At 55.7% G+C, this 17,175-nt stretch overlaps 1 protein-coding gene across 1 annotated transcript in view; it reads right to left on the reverse strand.

The window, feature by feature from the left end:
- Positions 1-10,101: 10,101 nt before the first annotated feature.
- LOC144594880 (uncharacterized) overlaps positions 10,102-17,175 on the reverse strand; it is a 50,480-nt gene continuing 43,406 nt past the window's right edge. Inside the window, exons 7-11 of the mRNA XM_078401803.1 lie at positions 16,867-17,048; positions 15,180-15,262; positions 12,863-12,931; positions 11,282-11,374; positions 10,102-10,221 (exon numbers count right to left, since the gene is read on the reverse strand). Of these exons, the coding sequence (XP_078257929.1) occupies positions 10,102-10,221; positions 11,282-11,374; positions 12,863-12,931; positions 15,180-15,262; positions 16,867-17,048 (547 nt within the window). The remainder of the gene's footprint in view (positions 10,222-11,281; positions 11,375-12,862; positions 12,932-15,179; positions 15,263-16,866; positions 17,049-17,175) is intronic.

The following is a 17,175-nucleotide window of genomic DNA, read 5'->3' on the forward strand; positions in this document are numbered from 1 at the left end:
CAGCACTCTCTCCCGCCACGGCTCTGATGCTTCCTCCACAAACACCGTCTGTCTCCTTCCCCTCTCGCCAATGCTATGGGAACATGGTACACGGAGCAACAATGGGCATCCTGGTCGGTCACCCCTGATCTTAGATCACGTATGTTGCTGCCTGTGCTGCCACCTCATCTATCATGTTAGCAAATACAACATGCATTTAAATGGAGCACTAGGTACTTGCTGTTTTTACAGTGATGTTCAGCTCTGGACACAAGAGACTGCAGATGCTGCAATCTGCATTACAACGCTGCATTTATGACCTTCTGTTACAGAATGATTACTGCAGAACGGTACTCTACAGGGTGGCCTCACAGCGTCAGAGACCTGCGTTCCATCCTGATCTCGGGAGCTGTCCTGTGGGAGTTATACACTTCCCAGTGATTGTGTGGGTTTCTCCGGGTGCTCCGGTTTCCTCCCACATCCCAAAGACCTGTGGGGTTTGCAGGTTAATTGGCCCTCTATAAATTGCCCATAGTGTATAGGTAATGGATGAGAAAGTGGGATAACATAGAACTAGTGTGAACAGGTGATTAATGGTTGGTGTGGGCCAAGGGCCTTTTTCAAACTGCAATCTCTTAACTAAATTAGGGTCAACTGAGAATGGCTGGAAGTAGCGATACAGCATTGAATGAGAAGCTGGCCTTTCATCCAGGAGCTGCCTGTCTGTTCCGTCGGTGGTGGGGTTCCATGCCTTGTGCCACCTGGTCGTTGGCGCTGCCTGATTGCAGCTTCATTACTAACGCACTCCTGCTGATGGCCTCCCTCCTCCAATCTCACACCTCGTCAATACTCAGTCTGTTCTTTTGTTCAGCGCCTTACCTCAGCGACCCCCTACCACACATCGTGCCTGTAAAGCTGTGCCTGCCTGGCTCAATTCCGCTGCCCATGCCGAACAGCATTGTAAATCCCTGCCTAAATTCCAATTCATCAAGAAACCTGCTCCAGTACAACAGCCCTCAGGCCATGGACAATCATCCAGGGTCCCCACCATCAGGGCCGTGCCCTCTTCTCACTGCTACCATCGGACCGAAGTCCCACACCCCCAGGCTCAGGAACAGCTACGTTCCGACAACCATCATTCTTGAACCGCCTGCACCACCCTAATCCCACCTCAGCAACGCAACGCTGCATTGCAGACCGCGCAGCTGTGATCTCCACAAAACCATCAAGGATGTCTAGAGACAATACCAGGACAAACTTGTCCCAGTATAATCACTCAACTCCTTCTGCAGTTGTATAGGGCCCTGGTGAGACCACATCTGGAATATTGTGTGGTGTTTTGGTCTGCTAATTTGAGGAAGGACATCCTTGCTTTTGAGGCAGTGCAGCGTAGGTTCACGAGGTTAATCCCCGGGATGGTGGGACTGTCATATTTGGAAAGATTGGAAAGACTGGGCTTGTATTCACTGGAGTTTCGAAGGATGAGAGGGGATCTTATAGAGACGTATAAAATTATAAAAGGACTGGACAAGCTAGATGCAGGAAAAATATTCCCAATGTTGGGGTAGTCCAGAATCAGGGGACATTGTCTAGGAATAAAGGGGTGGCCATTTAAAACTGAGGTGAGAAGAATCTTTTTCACCCAGAGTTTTGTGAATTTGTGGAATTCTCTGCCACAGAGGGCAGTGGAGGCCAAATCACTGGATGGATTTAAAAGAGAATTAGATAAAGCTCTAGGGGCTAGTGGAATCAAGGGATATGGGGAGAAGGCAAGGCACAGGTTATTGATTGTGGATGATCAGTCATGATCACAATGAATGGCGGTGCTGGCTCGAAGGGCCAAATGGCCTCCTCCTGCACATATTTTCTATGTTTCTATGTCTCTAACCGTTTGATTCTTGTTTCTCAGTCTCATAATGGCTTCTTTAACTTTCATTGTCACAACTTTGGTCCTCATGTTGATAAACAGCAATTAAGGTTTCTAAAGGTGATGGAAAGACTGGAGGAAAGACTAGGTGCTGAGAGCTCTAATATACCTGCATTAAGGAGGCATTTAAACACACCTGAGCAATTACAAACTCCTGTGAAGCCATGTGTCCCAAACATTATGGTGCCCTGAAATGGGGGGACTATGTATAAAGACAGCTGTAATTTTTACATGGTGAAACCAAAATGTATAAAAATACTCTTTAATAAAATCTGACAATGTGCACTTTAACCACATGTGAATTTTTCTATTACAAATCGGAAATTGTGGAGTGCAGAGGCAAATAAATAAATGATGGGTCTTTGTCCCAAACATTATTGAGGGCACAGTAATTGGCTGCACAGCGAGGTCTGGCAACATCATTGGTGATGGTGCGACCCTACCTGATGAACTGAATGCTTATTTTGAGCAGAAGGCTAACAGGGCGGTGACACCTGGCCCTTCAGTATTCCAGTGTGCCTCTCCCCAGGGTGACTGCTGCAGAGGTTAGATTTGCCTTCCTGAGGGTAAACCCACGAACAGCAACTGGCCCAGACTTTCACGGTGGCACAGCGGTAGAGTTGCTGCCTTACAGCGAATGCAGCGCCGGAGACTCAGGTTCGATCCTGACTAAGGGTGCCGTCTGTACGGAGTTTGTAAGTTCTCCCTGTGACCTTAAGAGCTCTATCTAGCTCTCTCTTGAATGTATTCAGAGAATTCGCCTGCACTGCCATTCAAGAGAGAGTTAGATAGAGCTCTTAAGGATAGAGCTCTTAAGGGGGTATGGGGAGAAGGCAGGAACGGGGTACTGATTGAGAATGATCAGCCATGATCACATTGAATGGCAGTGCTGGCTCGAAAGGCCGAATGGCCTACACCTGCACCTATTGTCTATTATCTATTGATTTACAAATCCGCAGACGACACCACCATTGTGATCTTGATCGATTGGCCAGGTGGGCTGAGGAATGGTTGATGGAATTTAATACAGAGAAATGTGAGGTGTTACATTTTGGGACGTCTAACATGGGCAGGACCTACACAGTGAATGGTAGAGCTCTGGGGAGTGTTGTAGAGTAGTGGCATCTAGGAGTGCAGGTGCATGGTTCCTTGAAGGTCAAGGTGGTCAAAAAGGCTTTTAGTATATTGGCCTTCATCAGTCAGAGTATTGAGTATAAAAGTTGGGAGGTCATGTTGTAGTTGCATAAGACGTTGGTCAGACCGCAATTAGAATATTGTGTTCAATTCTGGGCACCATGTTATAGAAAAGATGGAAAGGGTACAGAGAAGATTTTCAAGGATGTTGCCAGGGCTAGATGGTCTGAGCTATAGGGAGAGGTTGAGTAGGCTGGGACTCTATTCATTGGAGTGCAGGAGGATGATGGGTGACCTTATTGAGGTGTATAGGGGTGCACAGAGTCTCTTGCCCAGAGTAGGCGAATCGAGGACCTGAGCATATAGGTTTAAGATGAAGGGGAAAAGATTTGATAGGAAACTGAGTGGTAACTTTTTCACACAAAGGGTGGTGGGTGTATGGAACAAGCTGCCAGAGGAGGTAGTTGAGGCAGGGACTATCACAACATTTAAGAAACAGTTAGATAGGTACATGGATAGGACAGGTTTGGAGGGATGTGGGCCAATCGCGAGCAGGTGGGACTGGTGTAGCTGGGACATGTTGGCTGGTGTGCGCAAGTTGGGCCGAAGGGCCTGTTTCCACACTGTATCACTCTGTGACTCTATGAAGGGCCTGTTTCCACGCTGTATCACTCTGTGACTCTGTGAGGGGCCTGTTTCCACACTGTATCACTCTATGACTCTATGTGTTTCCACACTGTATCACTCTATGACTCTGTGTTTCCACACTGTATCACTCTGTGAATATTGTGGGCCAGATAACAAATAATGATGAGACGAAGTACAGGAAGGAGATCTAGAACTTCGTGCCCTAGTGTCAAGACAACAACTTTTTTCTCAATGTCAGCAACACAAAGGCCATAGTGATGGACTTCAGGAAGTGATTCGGTGCACATACCCCAGTGATGGACTTCAGGAAGTGATTCGGTGCACATACCCCAGTGATGGACTTCAGGAAGAGTGATGGACTTCAGGAAGTGATTCGGTGCACATACCCCAGTGATGGACTTCAGGAAGTGATTCGGTCCACATACCCCAGTTTGCATTGACGGCGCCAAAGTAGAGATGGATGAAAACTTCAAATTCCTAGGAGTCAATATCACCAACAACTCCTGGACCACCCATACTGACCAACACCAAGCACACCAACACCTCTACACACACACACCTACACCTCTACGCACACACCAACACCTCTACACACACACCAACACCTCTACACACACACCAACACCTCCACACACATACCCCTATACACACACCTACACTGCTCCACGCACACCAACATCCCTACACACACCAACACCTCTACACACACACACACCTCTGTACACACACCAACACCTCTGCATGCACACCTACACCTCTACACACACACCTACACCTCCACACACACACACCTCTGTACACACACCTACACCTCTACACACACACACCTCTATACATACACCTACACCCCTATACACACCCACACCTACACTCCTATACACACACCAACACCTCTACACACACACCTACACCCTTATGTACACACCAACACCTCTACACACCTACACCTGTACGCACACACCTGTACGCGCACACCTCTGCGCACACACCTCTGCGCACACACCTCTGCACACACACCTCTACGCACACACCTCTACGCACACATCTACACCTGTGCGCACACACTTCTACACACACACCTACACCTGTACGCACACACCTCTACGCACACACCCACAACTCCACACACCTGTACACGCACACACCTCTACACACCTCTACACACACCTCTACACACACACACCTCTACACACACACCTCTACACACACACCTCCACACACACACCTCTACACACACACCTCTACACACACACCAACACCATTATGCACACACCCACACCTCTACACGCACACCTTTCCGCACACACCTCTCCGCGCACACACCTCTCCAAACACGGCCACACCTCTCCGCGCACACACCTCTACGCACACGCCCACACGCACACCTCCACACGCACACGCCCACACCTCCACACGCACACCCACACCTCCACACGCACACCCATACCTCCACACACACCTGTACACAACCACACCTCTACACACCTCCACACGCACACCCATACGCACACCTCCACACGCACACCCACACCCACACCTCCACACGCACACCTCCACACGCACACCTCCACACACACACCTGTACACACCCACACTTCTACACACCTCTACACACACACCCACCTCTACACACACACCCACACCTCTACACACACACACCCACACCTCTACACACACACCCACACCTCTACACACACACCCACACCTCTGCACACACACCCACACCTCTGCACACAACCACACCTCCGCACACACACCAACACCTCCGCACACACACCAACACCACTATAGACACCCACACGTCTGCACACACACACATACACCCCTATACACACACCAACACCCCTATACACACACCAACACCCCTATACACACACCAACACCCTTATACACGCACCAACACCCCTATACACACACCAACACCCCTATACACACACCAACACCCCTATACACACACCATCACCCCAATACACACACCAACACCCTTATACACACACCAACACCTCTACACACACACCAACACCACTATACATACACCCCAACACCACTATACACACACCCACACGTCTACACACACACCCACTCCTCTACACACACCCACACCTCTACACACACACACACCTCTACACACACACACACACCTCTACACCCACACACACCTCTACACACCCACACCTCTACACACACACCCACACCCTTACACACACCCACACCTCTACACACACACACCCACACCTCTACACACACAACCACACCTCCGCACACACACCAACACCTCCGCACACACACCAACACCACTATACAGACACCCACACGTCTGCACACACACATACCACCCCTATACACACACCAACACCCCTATACACACACCAACACCCATATACACACACCAACACCCCTATACACACACCAACACCCTTATACACACACCAACACCTCTACACACACACACACACACCACTATACACACACCCACACGTCTACATACACACCCACACCTCTATACCCACACCCGGACACACACACCCACTCCTCTACACACACACCTCTACACCCACACACACCTCTACACACACACACACACCTCTACACACACACCCACACCTCTACACACACACCCACACCCCTACACACACCCACACCTCTACACACACACCCACACCTCCACACACACATCCACACCTCTGCACACAACCACACCTCCGCACACACACCAACATCTCTACACACACACCATCACCCCTATACACACACCAACGCCCCTATACACACACCAACACCCCTATACACACACCAACACCCTTATACACACACCAACACCTCTACACACACACCAACACCACTATACATACACCACTATACACACACCCACACGTCTACATACACACCCACACCTCTATACCCACACCCGGACACACACACCCACTCCTCTGTGTGGGGAGGGGAGGGGAGGGGAGGATTTGCGGGGCGAGGGCGCGTCCTCAGACTGAGCGGCTAACGTGCTGGAACCATTCTGCGGCCTCACTCGCTGCCGGCTGCAGCTGGTGCGGACAGGCACGATGCCGGACAGCAACCGCCTCCCTGACTCCCAGCCGCACATCAGCAGCCCGCGAACGACCCCTTCCAGCTACCCCAGGGCACAGCCCTGACCACACTCCCACTGGAGCAGGAAGGAGAGCCCGGGCAACAGCACCGGCACCCGGGCACCGCGCCCGGCAACAGTACTGGCCCCAGCAACGGTGCCCGGCTTACAACGTCGGTCCCCGGCAGCAATGTCAGGCCTGCCAGCCGCCCGCAGACAACGTTCCCGTCCTCGGCCAAAGGGCAGTGCGAGCGGCACGGAAAACCCCCGCTGGCAGCGCCACAGCTTCAGCGAGGCAGGTGATGAAAGCATAGTGGCGGGGCCATGGAGGGTCAGTGTGGGGGGGGGGGGTCAGTGTGGGCGGGGGGATCAATGTGGGGGGAGGGGGTCAGTGCGGGGGGGGGGGTCGTCAGTGCGGAGGGGAGGCGAGAGTAGGGGGAGTTCACTGTGAGCATGTTTCGCGGGGCGGGGGGGGGGGGGAGGGGCATGTACCGTGAGGGGATTGTGATGGACAATATGTCCCAGGTTTGGGGTAAGGCAGCGCCTGAATAAGGATTGTCAGCACAGCTTTGTACAGGTACATGGGGAATTTCATCTCACAAATTTGACTAGAGTTGTTGAAGAGGTCACCAGGAGGTCACAATGGTGGGGACGAGTCTTCACCGAGTGGACACTATCACCTCGGATGACAAGTCCTGGGTTCAACACACAGGTTATCACGAAGAAATCTCACCACTGCCTCTACTTTCTCAAAAGTTTAGAGAGACTCAGTATGTCACCAAATACTCCCACAAACTTGCACAGATGCACTCTCGCAAGTATCCTGCCCGGTTATATCACGGCATGTGCAGCGATCCCAGCGACACAAGAGGCTGCAGAGAGTGACGGACTCAGCCCGGTCCATCACGGGCACAGCCCTCCTCACCATCGAAAACATAGACACCAGCGTTGCTGCAAGGCATCTATCATCAAGGATAACACCATACTGGACATTGACTACAACAAACAAAACGTTAGGGCAGATGCACAATTCAAAACCATGTCCATGGTGGTGCAAGAGGCGTTACGTTGCTGAGGTTGGATTAGATTTGGGCATGTCATCGGTTCAAGAACCTGATGGTTGCAGGAAAGTAGCTGTTCCTGAACCTTGTGGTGTGGGACTTCAGGCTTCTGATCTTCCTGCCCTCATCTCACTGCTACCATCGGGCAGGAGGTACAGAAGCCTGAAGTCCCACACCACCAGGTTCAGGAACAGCTGCTTTCCTGCAACCATCAGGTTCTTGAACCGACGACATGCCCAAATCTAATCCAACCTCAGCAACGTAACGCCTCTTGCACCACCATGGACATGGTTTTGAATTGTGCATCTGCCCTAATGCTTGTTTGTTGCAGTCAATGTCCAGTAGAATTTTACATATAAAATATATATAACTTGTTTTTTGTGATGTTTTGCCGAAAGCTAATTATGAAATGTACAAAGAGGCACAGCGCGCTGGAGTAAGTCAGCGGCCCAGGCCCAGTGCCAGGGGAGGTGAGTGAGGCTTGGGGTCGGGGCCCTTCATTGAGCGGGTACCGGCTCAGCGCACTGGGCAGTCCCGGCACCGGCCCACACCTCCGCGCCACATCTCGCCACATCACATCCCCTCCCCTCCCTCACTCTCCCGCCGGCTGTATGCGGCCGTACCCCCGGCCCGCTCTGCCCCAGGGCCGGGCCGCCCCCTCCCCTCCCTCACCCTCCCGCCGGCTGTATGCGGCCGTACCCCCGGCCCGCTCTGCCCCAGGGCCGGGCCGCCCCCTCCCCTCCCCTCCCCTCCCTCACCCTCCCGCCGGCTGTATGCGGCCGTACCCCCGGCCCGCTCTGCCCCAGGGCCGGGCCGCCCCCTCCCCTCCCCTCCCCTCCCTCACCCTCCCGCCGGCTGTATGCGGCCGTACCCCCGGCCCGCTCTGCCCCAGGGCCGGGCCGCCCCCTCACCGGTGCCGATGATCAGGCCGAGGCTCAGGCCGAGGAGCCGGGCCGCTCGCCGCCGCTCTTCCGCCGCCATTTCTCGTTCGCCGCTGGATTACATCCCGGCCGATTGTCGGTGCGTGTTGGCCGGGCGCTGGGCCTCGGCGCCGGGCTGGCTCCGCTCCATGCCGGGAACCGCTCCGCTCCGCGCCGCCTCGGCCCGTCTCCCGTTACTCTCCCGCCCCGGGCAGCGGCTCTGACAGCAACATGGGCGCCGCGCATGCGCACTCACGGCAGCTGGCCGGCACTGTGCGCAATACGCCTGCGCACTCACGGCTCCCTGTCGGTACTCCCAGAGTGCACCTGTGCGTTGCCGGCCAGACGTTGACAGCAGTGGCTGCTGTGTTGGCAGCACTGGACGTTGCGTGAGCAAGGCACTCGAGCGCAAATAGAAGGCCGCCATCTTTGATAAAGGCGGTGGCGATCGGGGACGGGAGCGCTCCTGGCGCATGCCCGCCGCCTGCAGCTGCTGCAGGTGAATGGGCCCCGGGGTCAGCCCCCCGGGAGCCGGCGCAGCCTTCGCCCCCGCGGGGTGGAAAGGGGGGAGCAGCTGGTACTCCACAACATTGTGCCAGGGTGCCGCCTCCTTGCTTGGCGATGGGCTGCCAGTCAGTGCCCGATGCCCAGCCCGGCCTGGACCAGCGACCCTGACATATAGAGGCTGGAGCGACCGTGAGTGCGGGCTTCAGCCGCCCGTGAGTGCGGGCGTTCGCAGTCAGGATTACAAACAAGGTGTGACCACGGCCATGATACCTCTATTGTTCACATTTTATTCAATGTAAATGTACAAGGAGTGCGGGGGACGGGGTCGGAGCAGTGACAGTTGCCCGGGGCTGGGTTAGGTTGGAGAGGTTAGGAAGGTAGGGAGAGGAATGGGAAAGTGAGGTGGGGGTGTGGAGTGGGAAGGTAGGTGGGTTGGGAAGGCGGGGTGGGGAGTGGGAAGGTGGGTGGGAGGGTGGAGAAGGTGGGTGGGAGGGTGAAGGTGGGTGGGGGGGTGGGGAAGCTGGGTGGGGGGTGGGGAAGGTGGGTGGGGGGTGGGGAAGGTGGGTGGGGGGTGGGGAAGGTGGGTGGGGGGTGGGGAAGGTTGGTGGGGGGTTGGGGAAGGTGGGTGGGGGGGTGGGAAAGTGGAGGGTGGTGGGGAAGGTGGGTGGAGAAAGTGGGGTGGGGAGTGGGAAGGTGGGGGAGTGGGAAGGTGCGGGGGTGGGGTGGGGAGTGGGAAGGTGGGGTGGGCAGGTGGGGGGTGGGGAAGGCGGGGTGGGCAGGGCGGTGGGCTGGAACCAGGCGCTGATCGGATTGTGTTGCCCGGGCAGTGCGGTGAGGCTGGCGTTAGACGCTGGGCAGCTGCGGCAGGGCCGGCCCGGTTGCCGACAACCGGCAGAAGGAGCAGCGGGTCGGCAGGGTCGAGTCCTCCGGGCAGATGGGGAAGGGCTTGCGGCAGTCAGCGCACTGTGGGAGAGGGAGGGGTGAGTCAGCGGAGAGCGAGCTGGGCACGGACACCCGTGGCCACAAACCAGTCCACCCCTCCCTCACCGGGTGGTTTCGGGTTCTTTTGAGAGTCACCCGCATTCGGTGCCCCCGTGTTAGTGTAATAGTGTAGAAACAGGCCCTTAGGCCAAACTTGCCCACACCGGCCAACATGTCCCAGCTACACTAGTCTCACTTGCCCGCGTTTGGTCCATGTCCCTCCAATCATATCCTATCCATGTTGGGGAGCCCCAGCCTCATCTACCTCCTCTGGCAGCTTGCTCCATACATCCACCACCCTTTGTGTGAAAAGATTACCCTTCAGATTCCTATTCAATCTTTCCCCTTCACCTTGAACCTATGTCCTCTGCTCCTCGATTCACCTACCCTGGGCAAGAAACATCTACCCGATCTATTAAGAAACATAGAAAATAGGTGCAGGAGGAGGCTATTTGACCCTTCGAGCCAGCACCGCCATTCATTGTGATCATGGCTGATCATCCACAATCAGTAACCCGTGCCTGCCTTCTCCCCATATCCCTTGATTCCACCAGCCCCTAGAGCTCTATCTAACTCTCTTTAAAATTCATCCAGTGAATTGGCCTCCATTGCCTTCTGTGGCAGAGTATTCCACAAATTCACAACTCTCTGGGTGAATCCCTCCCGTGTTGCGACGCCTCTGCCCGAGGGGCGCTGTCTCTTGTTCACTCTCACGCTTCCTGATGTTAACCATCTCCATCCGCCCCACAGTATTCTCTGATCTGGGCTCCAGTCTCTCTCCCTCCAGCCGTGAACCTTCGCAGCAAACAAAAGCTTGTGACTGTACTTCCAACAGTAAACTAAACCTCAAAAGCCGGCCTCTCCGGACCCGCGGCCCGGCCTGCAGCGAGCTGCCCGGACGAACATGGGATCTCTCGGTCTCACTCTGACACCGCGGGCCCCAAATGATCCCCTGTGTCCCAGCTTTCCGAGCTAGTAACCGGTAGCGACGGTGCAGGCGGCGGTTACCGGACAAAGCGAGCGCAGATGCCAAGCCGCCCACCTGCAGCACGGTCTCCCCGCCCAGCCTCCGTTGCGACTGCACCGCTGGGATCTGCTCCAGTCGCTCGATGGTCCACAAAAGCACCGTGGAATCCTACGGGAGGCGAGATGTGGGATGAGGAAGGATTGCGATGTGGTGAACGTTTCAAACAAGAAATTGCAGGTGTTTCACAAAAAAAGACACAAAGTGCTGGAGTAACTCAGCGCGTCAGGCAGCATCTCTCTGTGACGTTTCAACGACATCAGATTGGCAAAAGACCAAGAGTGGCTTTTCCAGCTTGGCTTCCAGTGATTAGCGGACTTCCACGGGGGCGGTGCCGGGGCCGCTACTCTGCCAAATTTGCGGATGATACGAAAATAGGTAGAAGGACAGGTTGTGTAGAGAAAGCAGGTACTCTGCAGAAGGACTTGGACAGGTTGGGAGAGTGGGCAGAGAAGTGGCAGATGTGAAGGGACTTGGGAGTGCTGGTGCAGGATTCACAAAAAGTTACTCTGTAAGTCGTATCGGTAGTAAAGTAAGCAAACTCAATGCCAGCATTTATTTCGAGAGGGCTTGTATACAAAACAGAGATGTAATGCTGAGGCTCTATAAGGCGCTGGTCAGACCGCATTTGGAATACTGTGAGCAATTTTGGGCACCATATCTGAGGAGGGATATGCTGGCTCTGGAGAGTGTCCAGAGGAGGTTTGCAAGAATGATCCCAGGAATGAGTAGGTTAACCTATGTTGAGCGTTTGTCGGCAATGGGCCTGTACTCGCTGGAGTTTAGAAGAATGAGGGGGGACCTCAATGAAACGTACAGAACTGTGAAAGGCCTGGATAGAGTGGGTGTGGACAGGATGTTTCCACTGGTGGGAGTGTCTGACTAGAGGTCATAGCCTCAGAATTAAAGGACGTTCTTTTTGGAAGGAGATACGAAATTTCTTTAGTCAGAAGATGGTGAATCTGTGGAATTGTTTTGGCACTGAAGGCTGTGGAGGCCAAGTCAGTGGATATTTTTAAGGCAGAGCTAGATAGATTCTTGATTAGTACATGTGTCGTAGGTTGTGGGGAGAAGGCAGGAGAATGGGGTTCGGAGGGAGAGATAGATCAGCCATGATTGAAAGGCGGAGTAGACTTGTTGGGCAGAATGGCCTAATTCTGCTCCTATCACGTGACCTTATATCGTTTTGGGTCGGGATCCTCCTTCAGACTATCCACGTTCTCCAGAGATGCTGCCTGACCCGCTGAATCACTCCAGCACTTTGTGGATTTTTTGGTCAGAGGACCGCGGTCGCACCCCCGCCAAATGCTTTGTTTTGTGGCCCGTGGGGGGGGGGGGGGGGGGGTGATGGGCGGCTTGGCATCTGCGCTCGCTCAATGAGACACCACCCATTGGCGCGGAGCTCTGCACCGAGGCGGGTGCCCGAGGCTGAAGCCCGCTGGTCCGCTGTTGCTTGTAACATGGATCAGGCGGCGCGGCGGTGCAGCCGCTGAAACAAACCAGTGTGAACAGGTGAAGGATGGTCGGTATGGGCCGAAGGGCCTGTGTCCATGCTGCATTTCTGGGGCAGTGAGTGGAGGTGTGGTCGGGGGACATTACCTTGCAGGCAGACAGAACACTGCCGTTGTCCGCGGAAATGTCCACGTCCGTCACCCAGTCATTGTGATCCTGTGTGGGGAACAACCCCAAATCGTCAACAGCGGCGCCCCCGCCTCCATCTCCCGCCCCCCACCTCCATCTCCCGCCCCCTCGCCCCCTCTCCCGTCCCCCGCCCCGCCTCCCTCTCCGTCTCCATCTCCCGCCTCCCTCCCCGCCCCCGACTCCATCTCTAGTATAAGAAAATAACTGCAGATGCTGGTACAAATCGATTTATTCACAAAATGCTGGAGTAACTCAGCAGGTCAGGCAGCATCTCGGGAGAGAAGGAATGGGTGACGTTTCGGGTCGAGACCCTTCTTCAGACTGATGTCGGGGGTGGGACAAAGGAAGGATATAGGTGGAGACAGGAAGATAGAGGGAGCTCTGGGAAGGAGGAGGGGAAGGGAGGGACAGAGGAGCTATCTGAAGTTGGAGAAGTCGACGTTCATACCACCGGGCTGCAAACTGCCCAGGCGAAATATGAGGTGCTGCTCCTCCAATTTCCGGCGGGCCTCACTATGGCACTGGAGGAGGCCCATGACAGAGAGGTCAGACTGGGAATGGGAGGGGGAGTTAAAGTGCTGGGCCACCGGGAGATCAGTTGCGTTAATGCGGACCGAGCGCAGGTGTTCAGCGAAGCGATCGCCGAGCCTGCGCTTGGTTTGGCCGATATAGATCAGTTGACATCTAGAGCAGCGGATGCAATAGATGAGGTTGGAGGAGGTGCAGGTGAACCTCTGTCTCACCTGGAAAGAATGTTTGGGTCCTTTGATGGAGTTGAGGGGGGAGGTAAAGGGACAGGTGTTGCATCTCATGCGGTTGCAAGGGAAAGTGCCCGGGGTTAGGGTGGTTTGGGTAGGAAGGGACGAGTGGACATGGGAGTTGCGGAGGGAACGGTCTCTGCGGAACGCAGAGAGGGGAGGGGATGGGAAGATATGGCCAGTGGTGGGGTCCTGTTGTAGGTGACGGAAATGTTGGTGGATGATATGTTGGATCCGCTGGCTGGTGGGGTGGAAGGTGAGAACGAGGGGGATCCTGTCCTTGTTGCGAGTGGGGGGATGGGGAGCAAGAGCGGAGCTGCGGGATGTAGAAGAGACCCTAGTGAGAGCCTCATCTATAATGGAGGAGGGGAAGCCCCGTTTTCTGAAAAACGAGGACATCTCGGAAGCCCTAGTCTGAAACACCTCATCCCGGGCGCAGATGCGGCGTAGACGGAGGAATTGGGAGTAGGGGATAGACTTTTTGCAAGGGACCGGGTGGGAAGAAGTGTAGTCCAGATAGCTGTGCGAGTCGGTGGGCTTGTAATAAATGTCCGTCACTAGTTTTTCTCCTGTGACGGAGATGGTGAGGTCCAGAAACGGGAGGGAGATGTCAGAGATAGTCCAGGTATATTTCCCTCCCCGCCCCCTCTCCCTGCCCGCCTCCCTCTTCCTCCCCGCCTCCCTCTCCCTCCCCGCCTCCCTCTCCCCTCCCCCTCCCTGCCCCCCCGCCCTCTCTCCCCCCCCCCCCCCCCCCCCCACGGTCCCTCCCTCCCCGTCCCCGCCTTCATCGCCCCCCGCCCCCTCCTCTCCCTCCCCGGCCCCCGCCCCCTCTCTGCTCCTCGCTCCCTCCCAGCCCTCTGCCCCACCCCCCCGCTCCCAGACCCACCTCTCACCAATAGGCCAATCGGCCCCTCTTCCCCGTGCTGGAGTTTCCACTCCAACCTGCTCAGGGCAGTTGGCAGAGGATTGGAACCCAGTTCGGGACGTGGTCTCCTGTATCCTGCTGTCCCGTGTGGGCCGAACAGCAGCATTGGGACGGTAGGGATCGCGGCATGGTTGCGGTACCGAGGGAGTGCCCCCCTCAGTGAGCCAAGCCGGGGTCTGGGCACAGCGAGGGGGGTTGTGTTTGTGAAGGGCGCGGTGGCGGTGTTAGGACCATGACGGCCTCAACGCCCCAACCTTCTCCACTGCCACATTCTACCACCGTGCCATCAGCTAGGTCACCCCAACCTCCCTGCCATCTGACATGGACCTGCCAAGCACGGGACAGCCACGTTAAAGGCCCTTGCTAAAGTCATAGACAACATGTGCAGTCCGTGAAGACCCCGCCCGGAGCACCGTGAACCCGCGGCGCCGCCGCACCCCCGCCCCGGTGCCACAAGCCGCTTGGTCAACGTTGGTTGGTCGCTGCTGGTGGAAACGGGCACAAGGTGCCCCCAGCCTCGGGCACCAGGATTCTCTCCACCCTCACGTCTATCAGCGCCCTGACTGCGTGGCAGTTCAAGCAGGATGAGTACCTTCAAGACCAGCTTCGTGTACAGACCAGCCGTGTCCCAGATTGATACCGTGTGGTCATACGATCCCGCCACGATCAGCTTGGCTGCAGGACCATAACACACGGCAATATTGGCAGCCATTTCACATCAGGCGGAGAAACAATTTAATGTCCCGTCAGTCCCCACTCCCCGCCACTGCCCCGCGCTCCTGGGTGAGGGAGAGATGGAATCAGGCAGCGTTCCCGCTCCTGGTCACCCTCCACCAAAGATACTAGATGTACAAGATGGACCATTCCGTTGAAATCGCAAAGGAGCCAAATAAGCAAACCCCGCCGTTCGCTCTGCCTCTCGCAGTGTAATCAGTGTTGTACGGGAACAGTATGTGTGATGAAACCATTAACATGCAGAATATGTCTCATCTATCAACTCACAGATTTTGTTACTTTTGTGTTTAAATGTTTCTGCAAGTTTCTGTCTACTAAAATGGCGCCGTGACATACTGCGGCTTTTAGGGCCGAGTGGTCTTATCTTGCCCCTTTAGTATCTTTGCCCCCCACTGCACCTGTTTCAGAGGGGGGAAGGGGGGGGGGGTTCGGCTGGGCGGGCGGTGCCTGCGTGTAATCACTAGTTCCCGGGCCAAGGTTTGTGGGTTCGGGGTGGGACTGACATTGGAGGCATCCTTCAGACGAGGCGACACTGGACCCGTGTCAGGATACCGACTGTGCTCCCTGCACACTGGCCACGCCCCGCACTGGCCACGCCCCGCACACTGGCCACGCCCTGCACACTGGCCACGCCACGCACACTGGCCGCCCCGTACACTGGCCACGCCCCGCACACTGGCCCGAGCTGCTTCAACATATGCTGCCTGTACCCGGGGCTGCCACAGTGACCTCAGACAGAGACCTCCTCACAAGCTGGCAGTGTCTGTCCCTCAGTGTGTGTGTGTGTGTCGGTGTGGGGAGTGTGTGTGTCAATGTGGGTAGTGTGTGTGTGTGTCAGTGTGGGGAGTGTGTGTGTCAGTGTGGGGAGTGTGTGTTTGTGTCAGTGTGGGGAGTGTGTGTGTTTGTGTCAGTGTGGGGAGTGTGTGTGTGTCAGTGTGGGGAGTGTGTGTGTCAGTGTGGGGAGTGTGTGTGTGTCAGTGTGGGGTGTGTGTGTGTCAGTGTGGGGTGTGTGTGTGTCAGTGTGGGGAGTGTGTGTGTCAGTGTGGGGAGTGTGTGTGTGTGTTTGTGTCAGTGTGTGTGTGTGTCAGTGTGGGGAGTGTGTGTGTGTGTGTGTCAGTGTGGGGAGTGTGTGTGTGTCGGTGTGGTGAGTGTGTCAGTGTGGGGAGTGTGTGTGTGTGTATGGGGAGTGTGTGTGTGTGTGTGTCAGTGTGGGGAGTGTGTGTGTGTGTGTGTCAGTGTGGGGAGTGTGTGTGTCAGTGTGGGGAGTGTGAGTCAGTGTGGGGAGTGTGAGTGTGTCAGTTTGGGGAGTGTGTGTGTGTCAGTGTGGGGAGTGTGTGTGTCAGTGTGGGGAGTGTGTCAGTGTGGGGAGTGTGTGTGTCAGTGTGGGGAGTGTGTGTGTGTGTTCTACACACTACGGGGAGTGTGTGGGTCTGTTCAAGACTCAGTGCGGGGAGTGTGTGGGTCTGTTCTACACAGGGCCTCTCTCGCCAGCTGGTCTTGGCGCTGCATTCCCAGCCCCGGTCCACATTGCCATGTCCACTCACCGTCCCGGGAGAAGGTGCAGGAGCTGATGCAGCCCCTGTGACCACCTGCCAGCTTCAGCGGGCCCTGGGAGCGGAACTGACCCACCGAGACGTCCCAAATCAGCAGCGTCCTGTCCCAGGAGGATGTGCAGAGCGAGTTCCCCTGCTGCGTGAAGCAGCAGTCAGAAACCACATTCCCATGCCTGGGGAGGGAGCAAGAGGCGGCAGAGGGAGGGGATCAGGGCAAAGGGTGAGGGAGGGGTCAGGGTAGAGGGGGGAGGGCATGGAGGGAAGGGGAGAAGGGTCACGGTAGGGGTTGAGGGAGGTGGA

Source organism: Rhinoraja longicauda, chromosome 6 (genome assembly GCF_053455715.1).
Source record: "Rhinoraja longicauda isolate Sanriku21f chromosome 6, sRhiLon1.1, whole genome shotgun sequence".
Classification (NCBI taxonomy): Eukaryota; Metazoa; Chordata; class Chondrichthyes; order Rajiformes; family Arhynchobatidae; genus Rhinoraja; species Rhinoraja longicauda.